General features: G+C 47.3%; 1 protein-coding gene across 1 annotated transcript in view; it reads right to left on the reverse strand.

The window, feature by feature from the left end:
* Positions 1-298: 298 nt before the first annotated feature.
* Positions 299-25,452, reverse strand: part of TSPOAP1 (TSPO associated protein 1) — a gene marked incomplete at both ends in the record, with an annotated part of 67,681 nt that continues 42,527 nt past the window's right edge. The window contains 16 exons of the mRNA XM_082493071.1: positions 299-325; positions 3,940-4,068; positions 5,203-5,274; positions 7,251-7,354; positions 8,365-8,403; positions 8,778-8,849; positions 11,369-11,537; positions 11,707-11,858; positions 12,013-12,139; positions 12,747-13,874; positions 17,146-17,325; positions 17,611-17,913; positions 19,930-20,523; positions 22,281-22,432; positions 22,957-23,772; positions 25,189-25,298. Of these exons, the coding sequence (XP_082349197.1) occupies positions 299-325; positions 3,940-4,068; positions 5,203-5,274; positions 7,251-7,354; positions 8,365-8,403; positions 8,778-8,849; positions 11,369-11,537; positions 11,707-11,858; positions 12,013-12,139; positions 12,747-13,874; positions 17,146-17,325; positions 17,611-17,913; positions 19,930-20,523; positions 22,281-22,432; positions 22,957-23,772; positions 25,189-25,298 (4,174 nt within the window). The remainder of the gene's footprint in view (positions 326-3,939; positions 4,069-5,202; positions 5,275-7,250; positions 7,355-8,364; positions 8,404-8,777; positions 8,850-11,368; positions 11,538-11,706; positions 11,859-12,012; positions 12,140-12,746; positions 13,875-17,145; positions 17,326-17,610; positions 17,914-19,929; positions 20,524-22,280; positions 22,433-22,956; positions 23,773-25,188; positions 25,299-25,452) is intronic.

Consider the following 25,452-nt stretch of genomic DNA (forward strand, 5'->3'; position numbering starts at 1 on the left):
CACCACGGTTCCCAAAACCACCAGATAATTGTTCCAAACAATTGCACTTCAGGTGCCGCCCAGATCACGGCCTGTCTTTAATACAGAACCAATCTGGCAGGTAAAGGTCTGCCACCAGAGGATTTGAAGCTGGACTTGCTAGCAGAACCCCAGACCAGCCTGTCAAACTACAAGCAAGAAAAGGAGTGAAGTGCAGGTGCAGGACCCTTTAATACGCTAGGCTGGGTGGGAGATTGAAGAGGTCTTCTCATACAAACTTACATGGTTGCTCTCTCTCTCTATGTATCATTCATATCTATCACTGGACTCTTCTCTTCCTCATTCTCTGAAGAAAAGAACCGTCACGGGTGCATAATACGGGCAGAAATAAATACATGAAATTAGAATCAAACACTTTCTGAAGGTGCTTTACAATCAGTCTTTGACAGAAACCGCATATTACTGAGGCAAAAATATTCGACAGCCGCAGCATTAAAGCAACTGCTCTAAGTTGGTGAACATGAGTGTTTCAGGGCCCTAACTTGTGATCGTAACTTCTTGGATACTCCTCTTCGTGCTGTATTTTTTATTGCTTAGTCTAATCCCCAAATGTTGTCAGTTTGAAAGTTAAACCGCTTCACCTTTTTCAGTTGCCAGCATTTTAAAATTTACTCAGAAATAATTCAAAATGATCCACCTTCCCCAGTTCAATTTGGAAAGTAAATTGGCCTTATTCTCAGGCCTTCGGTGTAGCAGTGAAGAGAAGAGAGGTGTGAAGAACAGAGAGGGTGAAAACACCAAATCCAAGAAGTTACAAGCGATTTAAAAAAAATCACTCACGATCATGCTGGAGAAGCTTCTGTTAAGATTGGAACTACCTTTAATACAAGTCCAAAGCTCTGCCGTGATACCGTGGTGCATACGCGTGCCCCCTGACGTGTGAGGTCAGGCTGGGACTGGCAGATTTGATGGGAGTCTGGTTTGCCACGTTCTCTTTCAGAATATTCAAACAACACTTCTCTAGAAGCTGCCGCGCATCTTTTGCCTTTGGTGATTTTTTGCATACCCCCCTCTCCCCACATCCCGAATAGCGGCTGCAAAGGTGTTTCTGTTTGTGTTGTATACGCCAACAACACACTTCAACAAGCAAGTTCCTCAAGTGTGCGGAGTGAGTGTGTTGGTGGAGTTTGGAAAGCCCCAGGCACGGCTGTATCACTGTGAGAGTTCATTCCAGCTCTGGGATGGCCCTTAGAATATGTGCGTCTTACAGGAGGAGGTCTTCCTTCTGCCTTACCCATCAGGTGTTCTGCCCATAGGTAGGGATGCTGCGATTGCTGCGACAGAGCCAAAAACTCAGTGGGGTCAGGTTCTGTCTCTCCTCGGTAATCACTACACATACTCAAATGCATGTATGTAACATATGTGTGTATATAAATGTATGCATGTAATACAATCTTGGGTACAAGCAGGGTAAAACGTACTGCTTTTAAAAGAGGGCAAACATATTTGGAAGCTGGTTAGATAGATCTGGATTGCAAAGCGCAAGCAGGAGGCAGGAGTGCACACAGGTAGAGCGCTAAGCCAGAACCCCCCCGGGGCAGGCGAAGCAGGGAGGCAGCAGGACAGGAGGCAGTCTGTCACTACACAGAAGCAGCCAACACAAAGTCAGGACTAGACAGTTAATGTGGATTCCCACTGATATAAAATTGGCTTAATCACCACTGAATTTTCCAAGTCCCCAGACTTCAGACTACAAAGAAGAGCAGCCCATGGATCAGCCGAGTACCAGAACTAGCAAATCGATCCCGACCCTAAGGCAACAGCTTCCTGCTCTGTGGACCCAAAGCCAGAGCCAAGGCAAGGCTCTGTTGGATCTCTGGCAGAGAGAAGCAGAGACAAATGGAAAGCTCTGTAGGACAGGCAAGTCTGAAATATAACTATATTACATGGGTTGGTTTTATCACATTTGAAAGGCATTTCTGTCAAAAAAAAAAAAAAAGCACGTCTATTTTATATGGGTTGTTTTTATCACATTTGAAGGGTACTTCTGTTGAAAAAAAAAAAAAAAAAGGTGTCATGAACCCTAGGAAAAAAGCTTACAGCCTTGAGCATGCAGGGATATCTGGGCCAAACTGCTGTGACCAGGGGAACAGTCACCCACTGCTGAACCCAGCACCAGGAGAAAGCGGAGAGGAAAGCGGAGCAGCCACAAGCTGCAGGGCAGCAAGCGGGATCAGCTCGTGCCGCCAGCTGAGCAGCAGAGCAGACAGGACCTTGTTACCCTGTGAGGTCTGCGACAAAGCCTGGGACACGGCAGGTCAAACTGGCTTCACAGTTTCCTCACCAGTAAAACAGAAGAGGGGGACACAAACAGGAATACTGGAAATAAGGGTGGGTTTGTTGCATATGTTACCCTATTTATCAGCCAAGTTACTCTCTTTTACTCGCCCTTAATAAAACACCATTAGCTAAGCCAAACCCTTCAGAATTCAACCTGTATTAATTTTACTGGTTCACATCTCCTTTGGCACCCTCTATTCCAACAGATGAGTGATTTGGAAAGAGTAAATCATTTTGAGACAGAAACTAAAGAAGGGAACCCACTCTGAACGCTTGTTTCCCCCTGGGAAAGTTAGACCCGTGTAACCTCAGGGTTCTTAAACCCTGGCAGGAACAGCTTATTAACCAGTGATTCCCCAGCATGGACCAGCACGTATGGGCTGGGAGGAACGGGACTGAGTATGCTAAGCAGGTAAGCACAAAGGGACCCAGACAACTTCTGAGTTTAGAAGATGATCCAGCAAGCTACCACAAACCTTATTTCTGAGTCAGGCCTGCCACCTGCTCTTCATAAGAAGGCACCAAGGCGGTAGTGCAGAGCCTGTGCCCACAAAGCCTGAACTGCCTGGAAGCAAGAGAAGGGGCTGCAGGTGAAGCCTATGGGACATCAGGCAGCATTCGAAGATAGAGATGGGAGGTGGGTACAGAGAAAAGGAAGAGCTGAGCACAAAAAATAGGACAAGAAAGGCCGCAGAGAGCAGGAAAGCTAGGGTGGCACCAGTGGAGGATTCAGGGCCACATACTTCCTTAAGGACTGGCTCAAAACCAGCCTGGCCCTGCTCTTACACTTTTAAGTGTCTGGCACCACTTCACAGTGCCAATAACCTCCCAAGAAGAATGGAAGGTTGAGCACATGTGAGCTGGGACCAAGCTGTCTCTCTCCCTGCCTCCCACTCTCTAGAATGGCACAGCATATGAGGTCCAGGAGTGACCAGGGAGGCACTACACTTTTGGCCTCACCCACTGAGGACTGACTGAATCTGGCAGATGACCTAAATCTCCCACTTAAGCATTTGTTTCAAGAGTATCAGCAACATAATGCAAGGAGTTAGCTCAACCTTTGAATTCCCTGCATCCGTGGGATGCTTTCAAAGCCTTAGGATCCATCCCACGGATCTGTTTGGGAAACTCCACAACGTGTTTTGACTTTATTTGGAAGCACCTCAGACTGGATTAAGATATATCTAACTCAGGATGGGTGGAAGAGCATTGGTGTCTGGGTGTCAGTAACTCCAGAACTCTTTGGCATGGATATGAGCACATCTGAGGAATTTCATGTGTCTGAGGTCGAACTGCTTTGCTTGCAGCAGGATTTCACCATTGACCTTTCTGTGGATCTAAAGAATTTGCTGATAGGACCTGGGATGCTCTTTGCTCACCTGACCATAATGAGACTGAGGCCCCAGTGCATGTTGTTGCTTTGTGTCTCTTTTTTGCACCATAGGTGCTCTTCAAGCTGCTAGCACTCCCCTCTAAACTTTCGAGCGTCTCCCATGGGATGAACCAAGCCGCATGCAATAATTCAAATGATTCCATCAGATGCTGCATGCGGTGCAACGCCCGATCTCCAGCCACATCACAGTCTGCATGTCTGTACTATGCAGAGTCACACAATCTTACCTGGCTCTCAGCACTCAGTGGAAAAGCTTCTTTATCTTTCGAATGAATTTCCTCAACCATGCCTCCATCCGAAGTTACAGCTTCCAAGAAGTTAGATGGGACAAGCCCTCTCTGTTGGTTCAACTCTCCCTGCAAGATCAACGTTCATTTCTCACATCAGGTTTCCTGGCTGATGGAGAAATAACAAATAGAGGAGCCATCCCGTGCAGAGATGGTTAGGCTGTGGTCTGAGAGAAACCCAGGAACACACTCATGTTGGAAGGATCCTCAGCAAATTTCATGACTCACATTCTGGCTTAGTTGTGGGACAATTCAGAGTGCAAAAACACAGAGGAGAGTAAAGGAAGAAAAAGTGGCAGCAAGCCATGACAAATGTCTTCCAGCAACAGCTCACTTCTACAAACTCAAAAAATTTCCACTGCTACCCCAGACGCAACTGGAACACGACTGTGCCACAGGCTTTCTAAAGGCATTTGATTCACTCTGGTATTTATTTATTTTTTTAAAGAATGAGGTACTAGGTAATGCCTCTAGGTATTGTCTCTGTGCTCGCTAAGGTCCAGAGCTGCAAACCAAGTTTGGCTGTATTCTTAAAAAGTTGTCTCCAGTCCGAGAGCAGGTGGTTGGGTGAGACAAAAAGCACCCCAGCAATGTTGTTTGGCCAACACTAAAAGAGAGGTCAAACAAAACATGCACAATGATCCCCTCCAGACCATACCTGGAGCTGAACCTCAACTTTGATGTGTTACACTGCTTTCTGTGCAGGAAGAGGTGGATGCAAGGGCCAAGGATCGTGTCCAGCACACAGCTCGCTGGCAGGCATAGTCCCCAGTAAATTAAACAGATAGCAGTGCTTGTTGAAGTTGATACACTAAGTGTGGCCGGTCGGGGGTCATCATGCATTTTTATTCATCTGTTACCATGTCAGCCTCCTGCCCTGGATGAGACCACATGTCTGAGTGCTTGGAGACAAATCAGCTTATAGCAGATGCTGATTCAGCTGATGTATGTACAGAAAAATGCATCTTAGGCTTTAGGAAACCTGCAGTCAAGTTATGCCAAGACAAACAGAACCATTTGGATATTGGGTTTACAGGAGGAGCATGGACTGCCAGAAACAATCTGCCCTGCACTAAGCAGATATGGAATTACTTTTTTCCAAAAGCAGAATATTTTGTTCCCTGATTTCTGTTCTCCTGCCACTAGATGGACTCCCACGATTTCAGATGTAGCCACAGGACCTTCCCAACCCCTGTAACTTACATAATAGAATCCATCATCGTCCATGGACCCAAACACAGTGATAATGTCCCCTGCACTGAAAGTCAGTTCAGCCTGCAAAGAGCAAGAGACCAATGGTCACAGGAGAAGCACTGCCTGGAATCACTCAGCAGAAACACAAGGTCACCCAGAGCTTCTTGCACAATCTCACCACGAGGGGGGTAGGCCACTGTCTTAAGACTTGCAGGACCAGGACACAGAAGAGCAACCAAAGTGAGCAACTGTGGTATTCGGTGCTAAGGAAGCATTTCATAAATTAAGACAAGAGCAAAGCCTGTTTCTTAAACCAACTTTGAAAGGCTTCAGAATATTATCTACCACCTGTTCTGGAAAGGTATGTTGAGAACAAGCTGAACAAGCATGAGAAATACCTTTTGTTTCTTTAAATATAAGTACTAAATCCTGCTCCTTTGGATGAGCCTGTTCTGTATGCAACGCTCAGGGATTAGTCACTAGCAGGAATGTGTACGAACGGGAAGATATGACCTGGAAACAGAACATTACTGCACAAAACACGTGACCCTTCACCGTCAGATCCATCTGTCCTGTCAGCCACCCCAGCATGTGCTCCATGGAGCACAAGACTGAAGGACAAAGGTCTAAGTAGTCTCTTCTAGTGGAAGAAACTGCCAGGTTACAGCAAAAAAAAAAAAAAAAAAGCTGCTAGCTGCTCTAAGATAGAAAAAGTGGAGTCTCCAAACAGGCCATGTCCCACCCAAGACACACGGGCTTTATATGCACTTCACAGAGCATTAGCTGGAAAGGAACTAACTTTAATATATTTACCTTATTACATCCCTAGTACTCAATTTATCTCTGGAGGCTGCAGGTTTCTCCTGTTGGCTGTGAATTATTTTGTTCTAGCAGAAAGACACTTGTAAGGAACTTCACTCAGACATATGGAACAGCACAGCTGATCCTAACGTCTTGGTGCAAGTTCACAAACAGCACTGCACCCTTCTAGCAAAACAGGCAACCAAATTTTCTGGCAGTGGGAATGGGGCGCACCTCCAACAATGCAACAGAACTGCACCAGCTCCTTTCAATAGTTGGACCTCTGTTCACAGGGAGGGCTCTAGGAATACCAAATCACTGCAAAAAATACTCATCTTGTTGACAAAGGCTCAAAAGTGTTCTTTGGCCAGATGTATGAGTACCTACAGATGCTGGTTGATACATCTCTCACTGTATCTCTCCCAAGCTAATCCACCATCCCTAAAACATTCTGTCCTCAGAAGCAGGCTGTTGCTCATGAGACACCCAGTTTGGGAGGCAAGCATTACCCGAACTGTGCAATCTCTTGGCCATACACTCCTTTCTGGATGTAAACCCCATGTTTATGTTTGCTCAAGGCAGACTAACACTGCCATGGAGGAACAGAGAACAGAGCATGTTCTAATTTAGAAAGTTTTGGTTGGTTTTTTTTTTTTTTTGCAGAAAGGATTCTGCATTGCAATCTTTCCACCTGAAACAGACTTATCCACAAAAATACTGTTTGGATTATATGTAGGGATTGCCTGAAAAGAGGACGACTCCATTAAATTGGAACTAAGTCTTCTTGCTTGTACAAAGACCTACGTAGGTAGGTAACACAAAAGACTTGCTCCAAGACGTGCTCACCTGAAGTATCAGAAGTCCATTCACACTCTTAAGCAGGTGGGTGCTCTGGATCAGTTGCTGACAGCAGGTGCTGCTTCCTCCCGCCCCAGAACTGCTAAATCCTGTCTAAGCACTAGAGGATGCTACGAGGCCGCGAGATGCTCACATAGTTTCGCTTGAGACACATATTGAAAATCATTAGGGGTATGTTGCTTCATATGCTTCACAGATAACTGAACACTGTTATCAGAGAATGCATGAGAGAACTTATCAGCAAACTACATTTTATGACTTCAGCCAACCCCTTTTAGCAGTTATATTACCAAGCTATAATCATCTTGGTTTTGACCAAAACTCTAAGTGTCCTGGGACAGAAGTGAAAAGAGAGAGGAAAAAAAAACCTATAAGAGGAGTGAGCAGGTGGTTGTTACCTCTACGTCTGCATTTGGAGAGCTCTCCTTAGGGTTATAGTCAAAGACAGCCACCATACTTCGAGGGGTCAGCAGTTCAGCTTCAACATCCTGATGCTTCTGGCCTGCAGGACAAAAATAAAGCAAAATATCCTGAGCTGGAAGTTCTAAGACAAATCCCAAATCACAGCAACTCCTTCACTGTTCTTGGAATGGACTGAGCAAACAGAATACGAGGGGGAAATTGAATGGAAATCGATTGGGAAGAGGCCCCAGGTAAAGCAGTTTTCTGATCTCCTGTATCACCTTCACAAGCACAGAACTGGGGAGATGCCCTCATTCCAGCATCCTGGTGTCCTGCCTATATATACAGGAATATTTTATTTTATGGTTCCTATTTATACACACACACACATAACACACACAGAGGGCAGCAGTCTCTTCACAATGTCTCAAACGGACATTTCCAATCATTCCACGCAATGCTCTGCTATCGAGCTAAAAATTTTATCCTCCAAGTGCCAGGGGAACAGCAAGAGCCCTGGACAGCATCGGCTGGCAGCCCAGCCACAGCAGCACAGAGCTCAGCACAAAGGGGCCTCATCGTCCAGGGAACACGCTGCATTTTCACAACCACATGCCTGCTCAGCCCCATTACTTACAGACCTGCTCTGAGTCTACAAAAGTGAAGTCTGGTGTTACAGAAAACACACATTGTCCAATCCTTCATCTTACGCATTTAATTGTGGCTTCGGGTCAACATTGGATGGGTTAGCAAGGGGCTTGCAGGCTTGGCCTCTCTGGACATCAACAGATGATTGTGCGAGCACCCCCTCAAGTGACCTTGGATTTTAAGGACTGCAGCATCAGAGGAGTAAGAGATTTCCCTGCTCATCCAAAGCACAACCATGCATGCCTTCCACATTCAAACACCCCCTGTTTAGTCAAAAACCACTGCACCCACTACTAAATAAAAGAACTAAACCTCTTCTTTCCTGAGAATGACCATTTTCTTCCAGTGCTCTAAAGGAGCACTGCAGGATCCTGCACCAGGTCTTGACTGCAAAATGTGTCTGTATTACGATCGTGCAAATGTACCAACCCTCTTCTCATAGTAAGAAAGAGCAATTCTCACCTGGATGAGACTTGTACTTCTCCTGTTTATCCAGCCCTGCTGAGGGAAGAAAACGTCTCATCACTGAGAGTTCATCTTTCAACAGTGACCACACGACACAACTGACAAACGACCATAAAAAGAACAAAGACCAAGGCAGCAAACAACAGAAGCAAACTGTTCATGCAACTCAAAGTCTACGCCAGTAACCATGACTCAGGGACGTAACAGGAAGCAGAGGTCAAGCTCCAAAACTATAAAAGACACCACTGTTGTTAAAAACTTAACACCAGCACAGGGATGGGCTCTCTTTCCACTTCCTAGCAGTCGTACAGAGACAAACATCTGAGGGTCCTGTAAGCAAGTAGTAAAAATTCAATGCAGTTTGTAATCCTATCGCAAAAATCAAAGAGGAAGCAGTGGGTGACACAGACCTTTCTTGGAGCGTCTGGGTTTTGGAGGAGGGACGGTTTGGCGGCGTGGAGGTGGAGAAAATGTGCCATTTCCTTAATAAAAATCCAAAAAAGCAAATAAATAGACAAGAGAAACAGACAGTGAATGGAAAGTGCAAAGCATCTTGAAGAGTGAACAAGCAACAGAGTAGCATGACATGCTTCCCCTGGGAAGCAGACACCGTGATTTCTATGGGCAAAGCCCAAATCTCCATTTCTCGTATGTGGACTCAGATGAGGCATGATCCACATCCCAAATACACAGAAATCCACATTGTATTTATGCCCATTAGCCATACCACACTGCACATCGGACAAACTTTGCTGCACTTTATCTTTCAGAAGCAGCATCATAAGGATAAAATAAAACCTTGTACCATTAACACCTGAAAAACGCCAGGTGAAGTGCACCCCATCAACTCACTCAGGTGGGAAGGGATCTGGGCAGGTCTCTAGGTAAAGCTTCTGCACTTAGCAGGGTCAGCACTGGACGAGTCCGCAGATGATCCTGCAGAAGGAGTTCCCAGACCAACCCCTCCAAGGCATTTTCTTAGTTACGAGGCTGTAACATGGGTTTATGGCAGCAGGGAACAGCTGCCTAAGGAAACAAGGTTTACTCTCTGCATGCACGCACGAGGTATGTCTTTTCCACTAGCACCGTCCTCCTGAAAACCTTCAAACCCACTACGTTTCATCAAGTCTCAGAGCTATTAAGTCCCTTTATTCTTCTGAGAGTATGCAGTGGGGCAGGGGGCAGAAAGTCAGGCTGAGAGTTGGGGTTGTTCCCTGGAGAAGAGAACGCTCCGGGGAGACCTTACTGCGGCCTTCCAGTACCTAAAGGGGCTCCAGGAGAGCTGGGGAGGGACTTTTTACAAGGGCATGTAGTGACAGGACAAGGGGGAATGGCTTTAAACTGGAAGAGGGGAGATTTAGATTAAATATTAGGAAGAAATTTTTCACTTTGAGGGTGGTGAGGCACTGGAACAGTTTGCCCAGAGACATCGTGGAAGCTCCATCCCTGGAGGTGTTCAAGGCCAGGCTGGATGGGAATATGAGCAACCTGGGCTGGTGGGAGGGGTCCCTGCCTATGGCAGGGGGTTGGAAAGAGATGATCTTCAAGGTCCTTTCCAACCTAAACCACTCTGTGATTCTATGCCTCCATGATTCTATCCCCATAGAGACAAAGGCCACCACAGGCATCCAGCCATCTCTGGGCACCAGAGGATACATGCAGGAGAAACACTATAAATGTCCTAAGTGTGAAAAAAGCCTTACTCAACTCTCTTCTCTCCCTAGACATGAGAGGCCAAAGGACAAACACCTACCAAAAAAATCACACAGCCACAAAGTAAAAGCAACAGGTTCCTTTGACCCCTGCGCTCCTCAGGATCAACGTTCCAGAGACCCACATTTAAGAGCTGGGGAGCAGCAGCCCCTTTGCTTCTGGGGCTGGATACTGGGTCTCACCGCAGAGAAATGGAAAGATGTTTGATCCCTCCTCTTTTTTTTTTTTTTTTTTTTTTCTTTTATTGTTTTTCCTCCACTGCCTGTGAGAGGCAGTGGAACAGCTCAGCCAATGTCAGGGTTTACCTTAACCTCTCTGAGCAGCCATCAGGCCCACACTTGTGGTGGTTTACCATGCTGAACTGGTGGGGAAACAGTGGCCAGCCAAAACAAGAACTTCCTCTTGTCTCAACAAATGGAGCAGGTCAAACAATTGCCACTGGTAGCAGAGAGCACACTGAGAGGTGCAGGATGAGAGATGGGAGGGAAAAGGGACAGGCACTGGGACACCAGTGTGTTGACAGCAGTCTCGGGGCAGCTCAGAGCCACTGAACTGCAGCCTAACTCAGCCCGAGCTGTGATGGCTGCACGTCCCAGGGAAGGTTCCTCTCCTCTGTGTGCACGAGTGGGAAAAAAGAGGAAAGTCTCTGCAATACATAAAGCATGGAACAACGCGCTTCAGGGAGTGAGTAAGGAGCAGCCCAAGGACCAGGTCTGCTCCTTATACACTCCTGGCTGCCCACCTTGCTGTCTCACACCCTTCCTTCCCCCTCCCCACAAGTTTCTCCCCATCTTTCTCCATTCCCAAGTCACAGATTCTCCCACCCAAGAGCAGGGTCACCCCTATGGGTTCAACTGAAGACTCGCAAAACAGGGGAAAGAACACAGAAGTGAAAGCTCTTCTTCACATCCTTCAGCTGCTCTTCTTACTTTTTTGTTTCCCCTTTTCTAGCGAGGATCAGCCGTGCTCACACTCCGTGCTGAGTTCACAGACATAACACCTCAAGCACAGGAGCAGCCTCAGCAGCTGGAAATGCAGCCTCGGGCAGCGCTGCGCTGCTGTAGAGTCAGGTACAAACTGAGACCTCAGAACACCTGCCTCCCTCATCCCTCGAGACCTCCCTGCCTGCTACGGCAGCAGCCACTAAACAAGCCTTCAGGTCCTGGCGACCAGCCCTAGGGGGGCTGCACTGGCCACACAGCTCGATAGCACGACTGAGCTTTCCGCATTTCAGCGAAGAAACACGCTGACAATAGCACAGCACACACATAAAGAGAAGATACAGTACCTATGCTCTCCATCGGTGTGTCGGCAGGCAGGAACCCCTGCTTTAGGAGCTGCTTCTTGATTTCATTATTCTCCACCTGGACTTCTGATACCATGTTGCAGGGAATGTACCCCTCCCTTCCTGCACATTCACCCCTGTAAAAGCCATCAGCGTCCTTGTCTCCACATACCTGCAGGGGAAAAGACAGGCCAGGGACTGAGATGCGCAGAGAAAGGAGAAAGGGAAGCCAAGAAAACGCCCCAGATGAAGGAAGCTCTGCCTGCCAAGGTTTATGCTGTCCCTGGAACGTCAGATGGATCCATACAGAGTAGGAGACATTCACTAGGGTGTGCTCTTACTTTCAGGATCTGTCCCTCCTTAAATGGGAGCTCCTCTTCCGCTGCATCGGGGTTAGGAGACATAGAAACGGGATCGTAGTCAAAGAGAGCCACAAATATCCTAATGCCATCATCTTTACCAGAGGTTTCTGAAGCGGTGCTCCTCGGAGGACCTGTGCGCAGACAGGGGACACAGCAGAGAGGACGTCAGCACCATTCCCCTGCCATAGCCCTGCACGGCTCAAATACTGCCTACCAGCCTCTCCCCTGCCCCTCCAACAGCCTCCCTCCCTGCCGCTGCCCAGCTCTCTCCTCCTTGCCACTCACCTGGGCTAGAGAGCAAAGGTTTCTGCATTTGGCTTCTTCTTACGCTCTTGTTCCCTCTTCTGCTGGGAGCCTGCCAGGCGGCCGTGCCGGGCAGCTCCTGGCCCCTAGGGTCTTTATTACCGGACGCCTGCAACAGGAACCACCAGAGAGTTAGTAGCAGCCTCTGCCTTCCCACTCGCCTGCACAGCGCTCAGCCCAAATGCACTCCACAAAGAGCAGCGCATCCAAATGCAACATTCCTCTTCGGGGACACTAGAGCTGAAAATACCAACGGAGTTGGCAAACAAAACTAAATACAGGCAGGCACCCTGCCAGGCACCAGTGACGATCCCCTGGGTGAGCGTGAGGATGCAGGAAAGGGCATTTCGAGGGGAGGCAATGACATCACGGTCATCATCTACACAAAGCTTTCACAAATCAGCTTATTTCACCAGGGATTTTCATTTGGGTCCCACAGCCTCCTGCCGTGGGGAGGAAGACCCAGTGCGAAAAGGAATACTGCATCGGTGACACTCGGTCAGTTAGCAGGAAAAGCAGAAGCAGCTAATACAAGAAAAGCCACGGAGCAGCACAGAACTACAGAATCTCTCAGATATTCTTCCAGACAATCCTAGAGGAGGGTCCTTTCTCTGGACAACACTGAACAAAGCAAGATACAGGCAGGCCAGGGAAGCAGAGGGAAGCTAACGCCACTGCAAGCTGCTTCAAAGCCAGAATAGGAAAAGTCACCCAACCCTTTTGTGCAAGGAGGTGCTACGTATCCCCTTCGAAGGATGTTCGAGCCTCCTTCTCCAGCCAGGTGACTTACAGTCCAGCTCCCAGCCCTGCTCCTCAGAACTGCTCTCACATCTCAGTGCTTCCTTCTCCTGGCAGAAGAATTGCAGGCGTCTGCTTGGAGACCCAGCCCACTCCATATTCTGCTCTTCCATCATGTCCAGTCTGGTCAGGTCTCTTCTGCCATCCATGTGGGCAACCTCAGATTGATTGGAGCAATCACTCCAGTCCCCCTGGCAGCTCTGGGACCTTTCTGACCACAGCCTGCTCTCAGGGGGCGATGCACAGGTCGAATCCTGATCGTCTTCTGAGTCATATTCAATGTCTATTTCCAGGCTCCTGGTGCTGGAGCAGTGTGTTGCCATCACAGCAGGTTCTGCAAGCCCTGAAACTGCCACTTTCCTGTGGGTTTTCCGTAAGGTGCCTTGTCTGGCACGACTGTACATATCAAACCCCTCCTTACCACCAGCACTGCTCACAACATTCAGCTCTTCCCTGAGGCTAGGAGCTCTGTATAACCCGCCTCCCATCTGGCTGCAGTTGCCCAGCAGACGACTGCAGTGCTCCGTTAAATCGTTCTGTCTCTTCCTACCCATCTCAGACCGACTCCGGATCTTCTCTCGATAATTATTTCCCTTCTTCTTGCTCCAAGCAGGACTTGCCCCAATCCCAGACTTTGAATCATTCTCCTGGTAGCCCCAGTTCCAGTTTGCCTTCTTCTGACTCCAGGCCAGCTGGCCAAAGGCGGGATTCACATGGTCAGCATCCCCTCTGCTCTCCTGAACACCGTGCTCCTCCCGCGGAGTCTGAGCAGATAGATCTGTGGAGGTATTACTCCCATCTGCCTTTAGAAATGGCTCCTTGATGTTGAGAGGCTTCTCTGTCTTTCCTGAATGGTAGGTAAGTGTTTCCAAGGAGTCTTGAGGGTCTGCCTTTTCCTCCACAACACACTTCTCATCCTCATCTTCATCCTCATCCTCAGTCACTTCAGGAATGCTAAACAATTTCTTGCTGTGGTTCTTCTGAAGTGGAAGCTCTAGTATCCTCTCCAGAATCTCCTCATCGCTGTCAGTATCACAAAGATCCATCTGTACCCAGCCCCCGAGAAAAGCCACAGCCAGGACAAGCAAAGAAAAAAAAAAAAAGAAGAGAGGAAATAAACATTAAAAAGAGAGGCAAAGTTACAGCTGATTCCCTCCCAGCACAGCAGTATGGAGCGGCGACGGTGGTCTGCAGCGAAGCAAGGGTAGGAAGCAAAAGAGAGCAATGGGTCTTCTGGCAAAAGACAATCGGATGAACTAGCAATGCAGCGGAAAGCGAGAAAGGCCAATGCATGGAAGAGCTCCCTCCCAGCCTCTGCCTCTACACACACAACAATCTGCAGCACCATTCATCCTGCCCACTTGATTCCCCCCACAGCTTCAGCATCCCAAGTCTGGGATGGCAGGGCAGAAGAGGCACAGTTCCTCAACGGCCACTGACTGCACGTTAGGAGCTGGTTGGGTTCCCCCCTCCCCAGGGATGAGTCTTACAGCACGAGGACCTACAGTCCTCCCTCACACTGAACAGAAGGAAGTGACCCTGTGCAGCAAGACACCTCTTGGAGATGTGGCTGCTACGGGAGGACCTTCCCTAGGCCCTTCCCATCATCTGTCAAGGTCCAGCTCCACACCAGTTTACTGTCTGCAAATCCAGCTGAACAGAGCTGCCACAAACACACATGAAAACCCTTCACCTCAAAAGGGGTCACACAGACTTGTATTTCACTTGCAGCTGGGTAAAAGCCTACCAGGTTACATATAACTTCTGGGAAAACACTGATGATTTTTAAAATTTGTCTTGGACCAACTGTAGAATTTATGTTTTGTCTTTTACTACATTTATACTAAAATAAAAAGGTAGAATCCCAGATGCACAGTGTAATTTAGGTTGGAAGATACCTCTCAAGGTCTCTTGTTCAATTTGCCTGACAATTTTTATCACGACGTGTTCTAAAAACATTTACAATAGTTTACAAAGCATATGTAGCTATTGACGTTTTAAGCTACAGGCATGAGCAGGCCTGCTCGGAGATAATTAAAAACTGAACCGCAGGGGGGAGGGGAGGGAAAGCAGTATAAGCTGCTTATTGATTATTCCAACATCCATAACTTTTTCCAAGCAAAAGCTGGTCTTGAATTATATTTAGAATTGGTTGAAAGGGCCTCCAGAGGTCTCCAGTTCAATCTCCTAACTGCAGCAGGACTGTTGTCAACAGTAAATCAGCGTCTCTGCTTAGCTGAGGCTTGAAAACACCAAAGAATGGAGATCCTCACTTCTCTGGGGACCTCTCCCAAGGCTGCACCACCCATCTGGAAAGAAGTTTGTATTCATCTCCACATGAACCTCCCAAATAACAACTCGTGACTGCTGCCTCTTTTTACATCATCTGCCACGAACTAGAAAACTTCGTCTCTTTCATCCTTTTAACCATCCTTCAAATAGTTGTAGACAGCTACAAGATCTCCCGCTAGCCTCCTCTTTGCCAGACCAAACAAGCTCAGCTTCCTCAAATTCTCTTTACGGACATGTGCTCTAGGCTCCTACCTTGTTAGCGCCAATTACGAATATGCAGAATGTATAAATGCAGCCATAAAATAAGTCCAGTAGACTTATTTTAGCTGTTTACAAAGTTGTGGCTTTCACTTTTGAGTTTTAATAGAATAAATGGCTTCAGAAATTAAACAACTTATTTGAGGTTAAACATTTTAAAAGCAGCACACCTCCATTCTTTCATCCCTCAAATCCTGAAAGAGTTGACCGAGGAGTCTTGAGATATCCCAAAATGTTACTAAATACGCAGAATCCTAGAGAAGAGCCCTGCTGGGACCTGGCCCGCTTCAGTCACCATCTTCCTTCACTCTGCAAGGCAGTGTTGGGAGCTCTGTGCCCTGAAGCTTCCTGCCCCTGATGCCCTCTCCCCATTCAGCAACTTGTCATGCTCACACCCTAGATTTGTCACTGCCAGAACGGAAAACAATCACTTTATCAGGTCAAGAAGCACCACTTTGCTCAACTCAACAGGATGTGCGTGGGGTTTTGCCGTTTCTTTTTCAGAAAAAAAAAAAAAACAACAACAAACAACAAAAAACCCCCAAACATTCAGGCCAATAAGCATACAGGAAAAAGAGACAAAGAATGGCATTCTTGACTGTTCTTATTTCCTCTTTTCTCTTTCCAGGGAAACTGGTTTTCTTCCATTTTGTTCCAGTGCAATCCCAACAACTGGAAGCTCTTTCAACAACTCCTTCCCAGGCAGCCCCAGCATCTCCAGCCACCAGGCTCGCCTGCGGCTCCTGACAGGCTGCGCTGCAGGTCCAACCTCCCCACCTGGGAAGCAGAACCCCCTTCAGAAGGAGAAAAGGAGCGGCAGAAAATTTATTCCAGAACCATCGCACTGTCTGGTACTGACCATTTAAGCTCACCAGAGCCATCCCATCCGTGCTGCAGCCTAGCAGCCACACAGGTCAGCATCAACGAACCACAGGTGTTCCTTGGTCACACACACACAAAAAAATGAGGGCGCTTTCTTGCTATATGGGCACACCATATTTCCTGCAAATCTTTCTAATTTCTCATTCAACCTCAATACTTTCCTTCATGCACATTCATCTCAACTGCCATAACTCGTATGATTACACACCGCTTTCCAGTCATGCTGTTTTAAGCACGTTACCTGTCACAGATGCATCAAACGCACTAACTAGCTTTACTTTCCGAACTTGTAACATGAATTAACATGATCGCTCACAGTTCAACTCAACCAGTACTTCCTCACTTGCAACACGTGAACTGCAAATCCACGGCCCCGCTCCTACAAGCCATCCATCCCTACCCAGAGCACCAAGGCCCGAGCAAAATAACCTGCCCTAAGTTATTCACGTTCAGGAGTGCTTGCAGGACTGAGGCCTCAAAATATTACACGTCTGGTTTGCCTTGGGAGAGAAGGTGGGTTGGCACAGGACCAACAGATGGGTGGACTTCACAGATTCCTATGTGCTCACTGTTTATATCTCTGTTAAAAACTTGATCAATAGGATTGATTTTTAACCCTGGGTTCTAAAGTTCACGTTACACTGTGTGTTTTTCCAACTAATTAAACCCCGGGTACGTTCATTACATGTAATCACCCTTCCCTCTCACACAGAACTTGCAGTTTCACTAGCTGAAGACAACACTGGGAGTACAAGCGGAGCAGGCAGACACGTAGCCAAGCACTGTTGAGAGCACTGGGCCCAGACCGGCACCTCCTCCTGTGAGCTGATGACATGGGATGGCTGCACTGGCGCTCCCCGCAAGCATTACTCCGCGACAGGTTACCTTTTCCCCATTTTCCCGGTAACATGGCTCTCTCTGGTCCCATTTCTTCTCTTCCAGAGCTTCTGAAGACAGCTCATCTTCTTCCTCTTCTTCCAAAATATCTGAAAGGTCAGAACTACGGTTGTGCTCAGCAAAAAGGGTCAGCTGTCGTCTTCCCATTTCAGACATCTTTTCTTCTTGCTATTGAAAGACAAAACAGACTTCCTCAGTCCTCTCAGGCACCTATTTCAGCAATAAAGTAGCATTTTACCTTTCTCTAGCACACACGCAGCTAAGCATGGCAGGAAATAAACTGGGCAGCACCCAATGCAGCGATCGGCACGTGTGTACACACACAGACACACCGAACTGGCAGACACGCTTTATAGCCTGCAGAAGAACAGTACTGCGTGAGGTTATAAAGCTTAAGGGCGCCAAATACAATCCGCATCCCTCCATGGGCAGAGACACCAAGGTTAAACAAACCTCTCTTTTCACTCTGGACATTTCTTTCATCGCCTCCTTGCCAGGGGACAACCTCAGGAACTCCTGGCAGCTGCTCCCACCTGCGCTGGCGTCTCGGGAGGTGCCCTCTGTCACCTCAGCCTGGCCGGGGGAGGGCAGAGGCTCTGGGTTCAAGTGCTTCTCCTTTTCCTCTTTCTCTCTTTCAGCATTGGGACCTTTCGGTAACTCTTCCACAGAGCACGCATGGCAGGTCTCCATACGTATCTTCAGACTACTGTTAGAAGGGCTTTCCAGCTCTGGCGATTTGGTTACAGATTGCTCCATCTGAGAAACAACCCAAAAATGATCATTGCAAACAATGAAACCTGGGAGAGATGTCATCCACCACTTGGGAACCAAAATGGGAACCTTACCTCCCAAAACTTTCAGAGAAACACCATGCATTCTGCACCATTGGCATACAAAGATTTTCGCAGGCAACCTGCACCTGGGAAGGCTGGCCAGCTCTGGAACAAACCCCTCCCTGCCGTTAGCTGCAAGTAGACACATGGTCTTTCCACTGCTGTGGTTCTGGCCACCACACGTGGTTCACAATAGTCACAGGAGTGCGTTAACAATAACTGGTTTTAGAACTGCAAGAAGAGCCCAACCTATACAAAGAGACCAGTTCCCACTCTCGTGTGCCAGAGGAATGTCCTACACACCAGCTTGCAGGTTAGCTGGAGCTGAGGACACCACCCCAGTACTTCTTGGAGCTGGTAAGGGCTGTGAAGAAATGGGGAATTAATGAAGAATAGTATACACAGAGAGTGCAACTGCACAGACTCATGGTTAGGTCACCTAGTTGGATTACAGAAATTTTAAATTTTGGTCTGTTTTTCAGTCAGTTCAGCCTGGTTTTTAAGAAAACCTCTGGGAGACGGAGGAGTGGAACCCCAGGAATAAGGAGGGGAAAGCAGGTGAGCCTTCATCAACCACCCCTTTCTCTAACCCTCACTCTAAAATGAGGCAGCCTGCACTGTATTTTGCAATGGAGCACAACCTTGTCCTGACATACCAGGTATACTTTGAAAATATTCACAGGAGGGAGATTAGACACTGCAGCGCCTAGCTTCTAAATGTCCCCTGGGCTCAGAAAAAAAGCCAGAGAGGTCTAGATCTCATATTTAATCTAACAGCTAGGATCCTTCTGCCCTGTTTCTCTTTGTTGACAGCCAAGCAAAGACACACATGTCGAGCAAGAAGGATGATTTGCATCCTGGAAGCACCCATTTCACTCCACTGACTACAAAGGAGGCAAAGTGACCCACCCATGTGTAGCCATCTACACTAGACATCTAAATGTGGGCAAATGAATCACAACAATTGACCTGAGGTACCATAAGCAGCAAATTACCAGAGGTTGAAGAATGATGATTGGAATTTTGGACTCAACATCTCAATACTTCTGTGTATTTCCCTGGTCTATGGTCCTGGGCCCACACAGCTGCCTATGCTCCAGCAATTATCAGAAGTCATCCTTGCTTTTGTCTAACCCTGAGCTTTGCAAGTTCATGCTGCCATGATTAATGCAATCATGCTGAATTCGACAGTTTGAAGCACTCCCTTGAGATCTCCGATGTCAAAGGTCACAATGGGAAAAAGATCCTTTTTCCTGATATAATACATCACACACCAACAAGATCCACTTTCCTCCTGTCACGGAGCAAGCATCTTAGAGATCATTCACCTGTTTTCCTGTTGGGCTCTCTGACATCATAGAATCATAGAATAGTTTAGGTTGGAAGGAACCTCCAAAGATCATCTAGTCCGATACCCTCACCACTGCCCTAAAAAAGCCCTGTAAGTACTCACCCACCCTACAGGACTCCAAATACCCAATGTCACGACAGCTTGCCAGTTCTTCTCCAGACATGTCTACCTTGCTGTCCAGTCCACTAAGGTTCCCCCTCATGCTATAGTGCCTACTCTGCTTTGCATAAGCCCACTAGACTGGAGAAGACCCCTTCAAGTCAGAGAGGACAGCGATGCCAGAGTAACATTGACATCGTCATCAGTGGGAACATCCTTTTCACCTTCAATCTCTGATGAATTCTTGCTTTCCTGGCTCTATTTCTGCTCTGCTTGCACACGTGCGATCAAGCGGTGAGCTTCACCTGCTCCTCCAGGTCCACAACAGCAGCCAATGCTCCCTGCTGGTTTGCCAACCATTGAGCCATGGCCCAAAGGCAACAGTGTGCCACAGAAAGAGAAAGCTAGTCAGTGGCTTTGCGTGCCATTCCCTAAAATGATCCATTCTCCTTCCCAGTACACACGGCACTGGGAGACGGAAGCACTTACCTGCACCTCCGTCCCTTCGCCCAGGCCTTGCAATTCTGCTTCCCTTGAAGGGACAGGCTCCGTGGCCTCACTGGGGAGCACTGTGCTGCCAGTTTGCTGAGGAGGCACAGTCAGGCATTTCTTGTCTCGTGCAGCATCTGATCCCTGTGGGGAAGTGCCTAGAACCTGCACCAAGGAAGCACTGGGAGAGGAGAGGTGTGGTGGCGAAGAGGCTTTCTCTGGCAGAGATCGCGCTGAGCCATCACGGCTGGAGGAGAGATCAGTCAATTTGGCATCTGAACTATCAGTGGGAACTTTTTGTCGAAGCAGGAGCGCAGATGTTTGGTGTGTAGGTGGGCTGCGTGCAGGCAGAGAGCCCCTGGGTTCTCCACGGGGCAGTCTAGAGGTAAAAGTGGTAGAAACAGCAGAATCTGAAGGTGAAGAGCGGTGAGAGGCTCGCAGCAACACTGAGGAAATCTGGGCTGGAACTGAATCCACTGACTCCCCGTACAGAGACATCGTTCTCACAGAAACCTCCCGGCACACCTGGAACATCTGAAGCTGGGACAAGTCCACCAGGACACTCCCAGCTGTTGGAGAAGTAACTTCTATTGCCTGCAAGCAAAAAAACAGGGAGCAATTATTTATTGTGCACAACTCAGCCCTTCTGAGTACGACAATTCCTGAACCCAAAGTTAACAACTGTGCCCAAAGCTCTTGACAGCAGGGATGCAGGATTCCCACCCTTCTGCACAATATCACGGAAGAAGGAATAGTAAAGAGAAATTGTTACCATAACCATTTGAGAAACTGGACGTTATATAAAATAAGACTATATTCCCTTCTACTCCAGGTTTTAACTCTCCTTGTTCCCTGAGCTTAAAAAGGCCATCCCTTTTTTTGGCCTCCCTTTCATCTCCCTTCCCAGACTCCTCCTTTTTTGACCTGTGTAGAGGAAAAAGCATTTCCGTGATAAAAGAGCAATTATCCAACACAGCATCACTGTTTTGCACTGCGCTCCTTTAAGCAGCCGTGGTTTGCCTCTCCCACGGCCAATGGCACAACATCATGTGTGCAGAAGACTGCAAGCCACTTTTCATACAGAATATCCTTGGAGGTTCTTTACCAGTATTCATATCAGTCTGTGGGGTGAAAGGGAGAGAAAACTACACCTCGCTCCTCATAGCCCAGAGACAAGCCCCAAGTGGTGGCAAGGTTGTGTACTTCTCTCTGTCCGTGCCCTGTGGACTCATTGCTCATCGAGATCATTGCTTCCCAAGGATCAAGCTAGCGCATAGGGTGAGACAGAGGAGGCTGACACTAATTGGCCTGTTTTGCTACTGAATGGTCCCGCCACAGAAACGTTCTTAGCTTAGTTATATCAAGAACGCATCAAAAATCTGGACGGATGTCTTTTTTGGTGTGCATCAGTCAAAACAAACAGCTTGAGCATTATCCCTCCTCGGATATCATTCCTTTCCAGGCCAAGGACCGTCACTCCCTCCTCATGGCATGCTTACTTTTTGAAGCGTTTTCCATATTTCTCCATATTTTATCACATATTTTTGATTTTTCCATATTTTCTACCTTCTCCATTTTTTGTCACTGTCCATTTCCTACATAGAGAGCCAGGGAAGATTTGTTTTTGAAAAGTGGCATTTTTTTATTGCTCTTAATTTTAAACAAACCACAACTTCTGGATATAACGCCACTGACAGTGATTAGCTTATTCGGTAGCTTTCCCAAGGCTTATTGTCACCACTGCGGTGAGGCAGTGTCATTACACCTCTTCCCACTGGTGTTTCAGGTGGATGCACCAGACACACGGCAGAAGGAAGACACTGTACTACCAGCATTAAAAATATACAGGAAAGATAGTCAACAGCAAGGAAGAGCTTAGAAGCAAATTAACAAACTAAGCACTCTAACGAGGAACAAAGAATCTCCCTGCTGAAAGAGCATGAAACACCGTTTAACCACAGTCGTTGCGTCCTGCTGTTACTGCGTCTCCAACTTAGGATCCCACAAGCCTGGATCAGCTACCAACCTGCAGCCGAGTTGGCCCCCATCCACCATGCTAATGACGTATTAATTAGAAAAGTCCTCTCCAGGTTAAAAAAAAACAAACGTTTCCTTGCCTTTGAGAGCACAGCCTTGCCTTCTTTTGTCATTACCTCTCACAAATACACACAGTACTGCCCAGTCCTGGCTAGGTCACAGCAGCGCCTCACTTGACATTAATATTCATCCCATGGCTGAAGGGTCACCAGCTGCTTTCCAGGTCTCAAGGCTCTGCGACTGCCCGCTACCCCTGCGCCGGCCGTCAGCCACCCCCGCACAAACATCAGCCTTGCCCAGCGTCAGCACAATACCTTCTGTCCATCTGCATACACAGCATAACCGGTGACTCGAACTCCATTGGAAGATCCTTCAGCATCAATGGTGACAGGTAACCAGCTGATAACGAGGATACCTGGCGAGGGACCAGCTTCTACCTGGACATCCAAAGGAGCATCAGGTGTGCCTAGGAGAGACCAAACAGATTTTCCTCTTAGCCTAAAGCTAAACTAAACCCTGGTTTGAATCAAAGAGGAAACTCTCACACCAGACTTGCTACTGCAGAACCACACTAGAATAGCCAGGCTAGTCTTGGGAAATGATAGACAGAACCAGAGAAAATAAGGCACTCCTGTTCTGTGACAGCTTTAATGCACAGAAAACAGAACTTTGCAAAGGTAGCAGAGGCCAAGATGCAGCAACCCTTAGAGCAAGGTCATGGCAAACCAGATCTTCCATGCCCTGAGAGGCATGCTGTTCAAATCAGCAAAGGGGATGTCTTCCCAGAGCAAATGAAAGAAAACAAAAGAGAGAATAATTTTTTAAAATAAAGGAAGAAAAACATTAAGACAAAACAGGACAGCATCTCAGGCTTTTGGACCTAATAAACCTTGCTTCCCTTCACCCCAAGGCTTCATAGCAAAGTAACCACGGAGCGCACTGCTCCAAGCACTCCATGCACGGTGGCAATGGGCACAACTGCTCTGATACCTGCTAGCGGGGTAGTGAAGTGTATCACAGTTGAGTTCTGCTCCTGCCCCTCTGGGACCTCTTCCCAAGGTGTTTTCAAGGGCCGGGCCTCCAGCTTGGCAACATACTGAGTGCTGGGCTGCAGGTTGCGGAAGGTGTACCAGTAGACCCCGGGTTTTGTTATGTCACATTCCTCCCCATTGAGATACACTGCGTGGTTGTAATTGCTGTTGCAGGGAAGCCACGTGAGCTCTGCTGACGTGGCAGTGACGCTTCTGACTTTCAACATGCTTGGTGCCACACAAAAATCTTGCCCCACAAAGAACGTGCATCGCAGTTTATCAGAACTGCCTCGCTCTGTCACAGTCTGCACGGATACACGGTAAGCCTTTGCCTTTAAATCCAGCTTCTCAATCACTGCTTTGGTCTGAAAGCCACTCTTCACATTTTGACGTAGTTCTTCATCCACATAGATGTTGTAGCTTTGTATGTCTGGGCAGCCAGCTGGCAAAAGTGGTGGTTCCCAGCCTACAACTATGCTTCTGGCAAGCTGCTTGATCAAAGTCAATTTTCTTGGGTAAGGCACTGCTGTATGACTAACGGGCTCCTCCTGGTCTCCTTCTGCTCTACTGGCCAACGGACTGATACTACTCTCTTCAATGGAGAAATCACTCTTATCTCCACTGCTGGTGCTTGCACTGACAAAACTTTTCTCCTGGTATGAACTATGGGTGAGATCATTCAGCTCCGAAGGCAGAAACGTCATGAGGTCATCATCTGAAACTCGCTCAACAAAATTGGAGGGGACCAGCCCTCGCCGGCCATCCATCAGCTCCCCTAAACAAAAAACAGGAAACCTGTTACCACTGCACCTACTGTTCAGCTTCCAACCCATCTCTGAAGACAATGTGACGATATCTACGCTAGGTCATAACTGCACTGCAGCCAGCAATGAAGAAAAACCTCTGGGACGTTATTCCTAGCAAAGTTTCCTGCATTTCCTAAGGCTGCCCTACTTAGATCCTAATGGCCACAGTAAGAAGAATCACTGCTCCACACATTCCGGAGCCAACTAACTAGAAAAGTGTTTTGCGTAATTAGCTTAAGGGGTTTTCCTCATCACAGCTCTTTCACTAACTTAAGTCTCTCTTTCTAGCCTTCCCAAACTATGCAGATTGATGACTTTACGTCTTCTCCCAGCCATACAGATTTGGGGTTTGTAGTACTTCCTCAAGAAAGTCCATCTTTCCAGCTCTGTATTCAGCTCACCTTCTTTTTATTTCCCTCCTTTGTTACACTAGCTTCTGTAATAAAGATGTCCCAAAAGGACCCACGGGGATGACTGATACCCCAGCACTCTTGGTACATGCAAGAACCATCAAACCAAAGGTCAAATGAGCAGTGCATAGGGATTGCACTTACTTTCCCCTTTCAAACTCTACCTAGAGCAAATCAATTGAAAGCAGGGAAAGCATTAGTAAAGAATAACCTTTTTATTCTTTAAACAATAAACGAACAAACAAATAAATAAATACACGAGAAGCTTGGAAATAGAAAGAAAGAGCCAGAACAGTCAAAGAGCAAGCAGTGCAACATAGCATGCATTTGCCTCAGCTCTTGCAAAGCACCTCAGTAAATCAGGATCCTTCATCCCATTAAGTATGGCAACTCCACAAAGAAACATCATTACAAATTTACAGTCCACAATTCTTGGTTTCAGTTCCATCTGCCTATTAGTCAACCAGGATCATGTTTTCAAAGGTGCCAAAAGAGAAACACACTGTACGACACCAAATAGGATAACGACTGTAGTTTCGGCTGCTTAGCTTATACCCTACTCTGCCAAAAGAGCAAGAGATAATCAGGGCCATCGACTGCCTACGGTCTCTGGCTCACTATGCAGTCACTGGAAAGAGGGAAACAGACCATCTGCAGAAGGTGCCCAGGGCTGAATGTGCTCCTCTCCATAGCTAGGGAGGAACCATATGTGGATGAAACCTGGAGCTCTGCTGAAAGCAGTGGCAAAATTCCCACTCAACTCACTAAACCAGGGTTTCATGTTTTAGACTTAATTTAATCATGACATAAATAAACCCTTTTTCAACAGAGTCTGCTCTTCCCTCTAACAAACTAACTCTGGGCAGAAAAACTTTATCCCGAGGTTTCAGGATTCACTAAATTCCGCTCTTGTTTTTTCAAAAGAGATCAACTCTCCACAGCAGTTCACTCACATTTCATTCTACTGAAACACACCTTCAAAGAAGCCATCTTCATCCATGTCTCCATAGATGTAAATATATTCTCCAGCAGTCAGCGGAAGCTCTGCCTCTGGATTTTCATTAGGTCCATCAAAAGGATTGTAGCTGAAATATTTACAATACAAAGACTTACTATATATAGGAACTTTCACAGCAACACATTCAAGCTGTGATGTTACATCAGCTTACAGTTCACTGGGACTGCATCCCGTTTTTCCAAACAGCAAATTCCACAGACAAAGGTCAAGACTTTAGTTTA

This window comes from Vanellus vanellus (assembly GCF_965231255.1).
Source record: "Vanellus vanellus genome assembly, chromosome: 19".
Lineage (NCBI taxonomy): Eukaryota > Metazoa > Chordata > Aves > Charadriiformes > Charadriidae > Vanellus > Vanellus vanellus.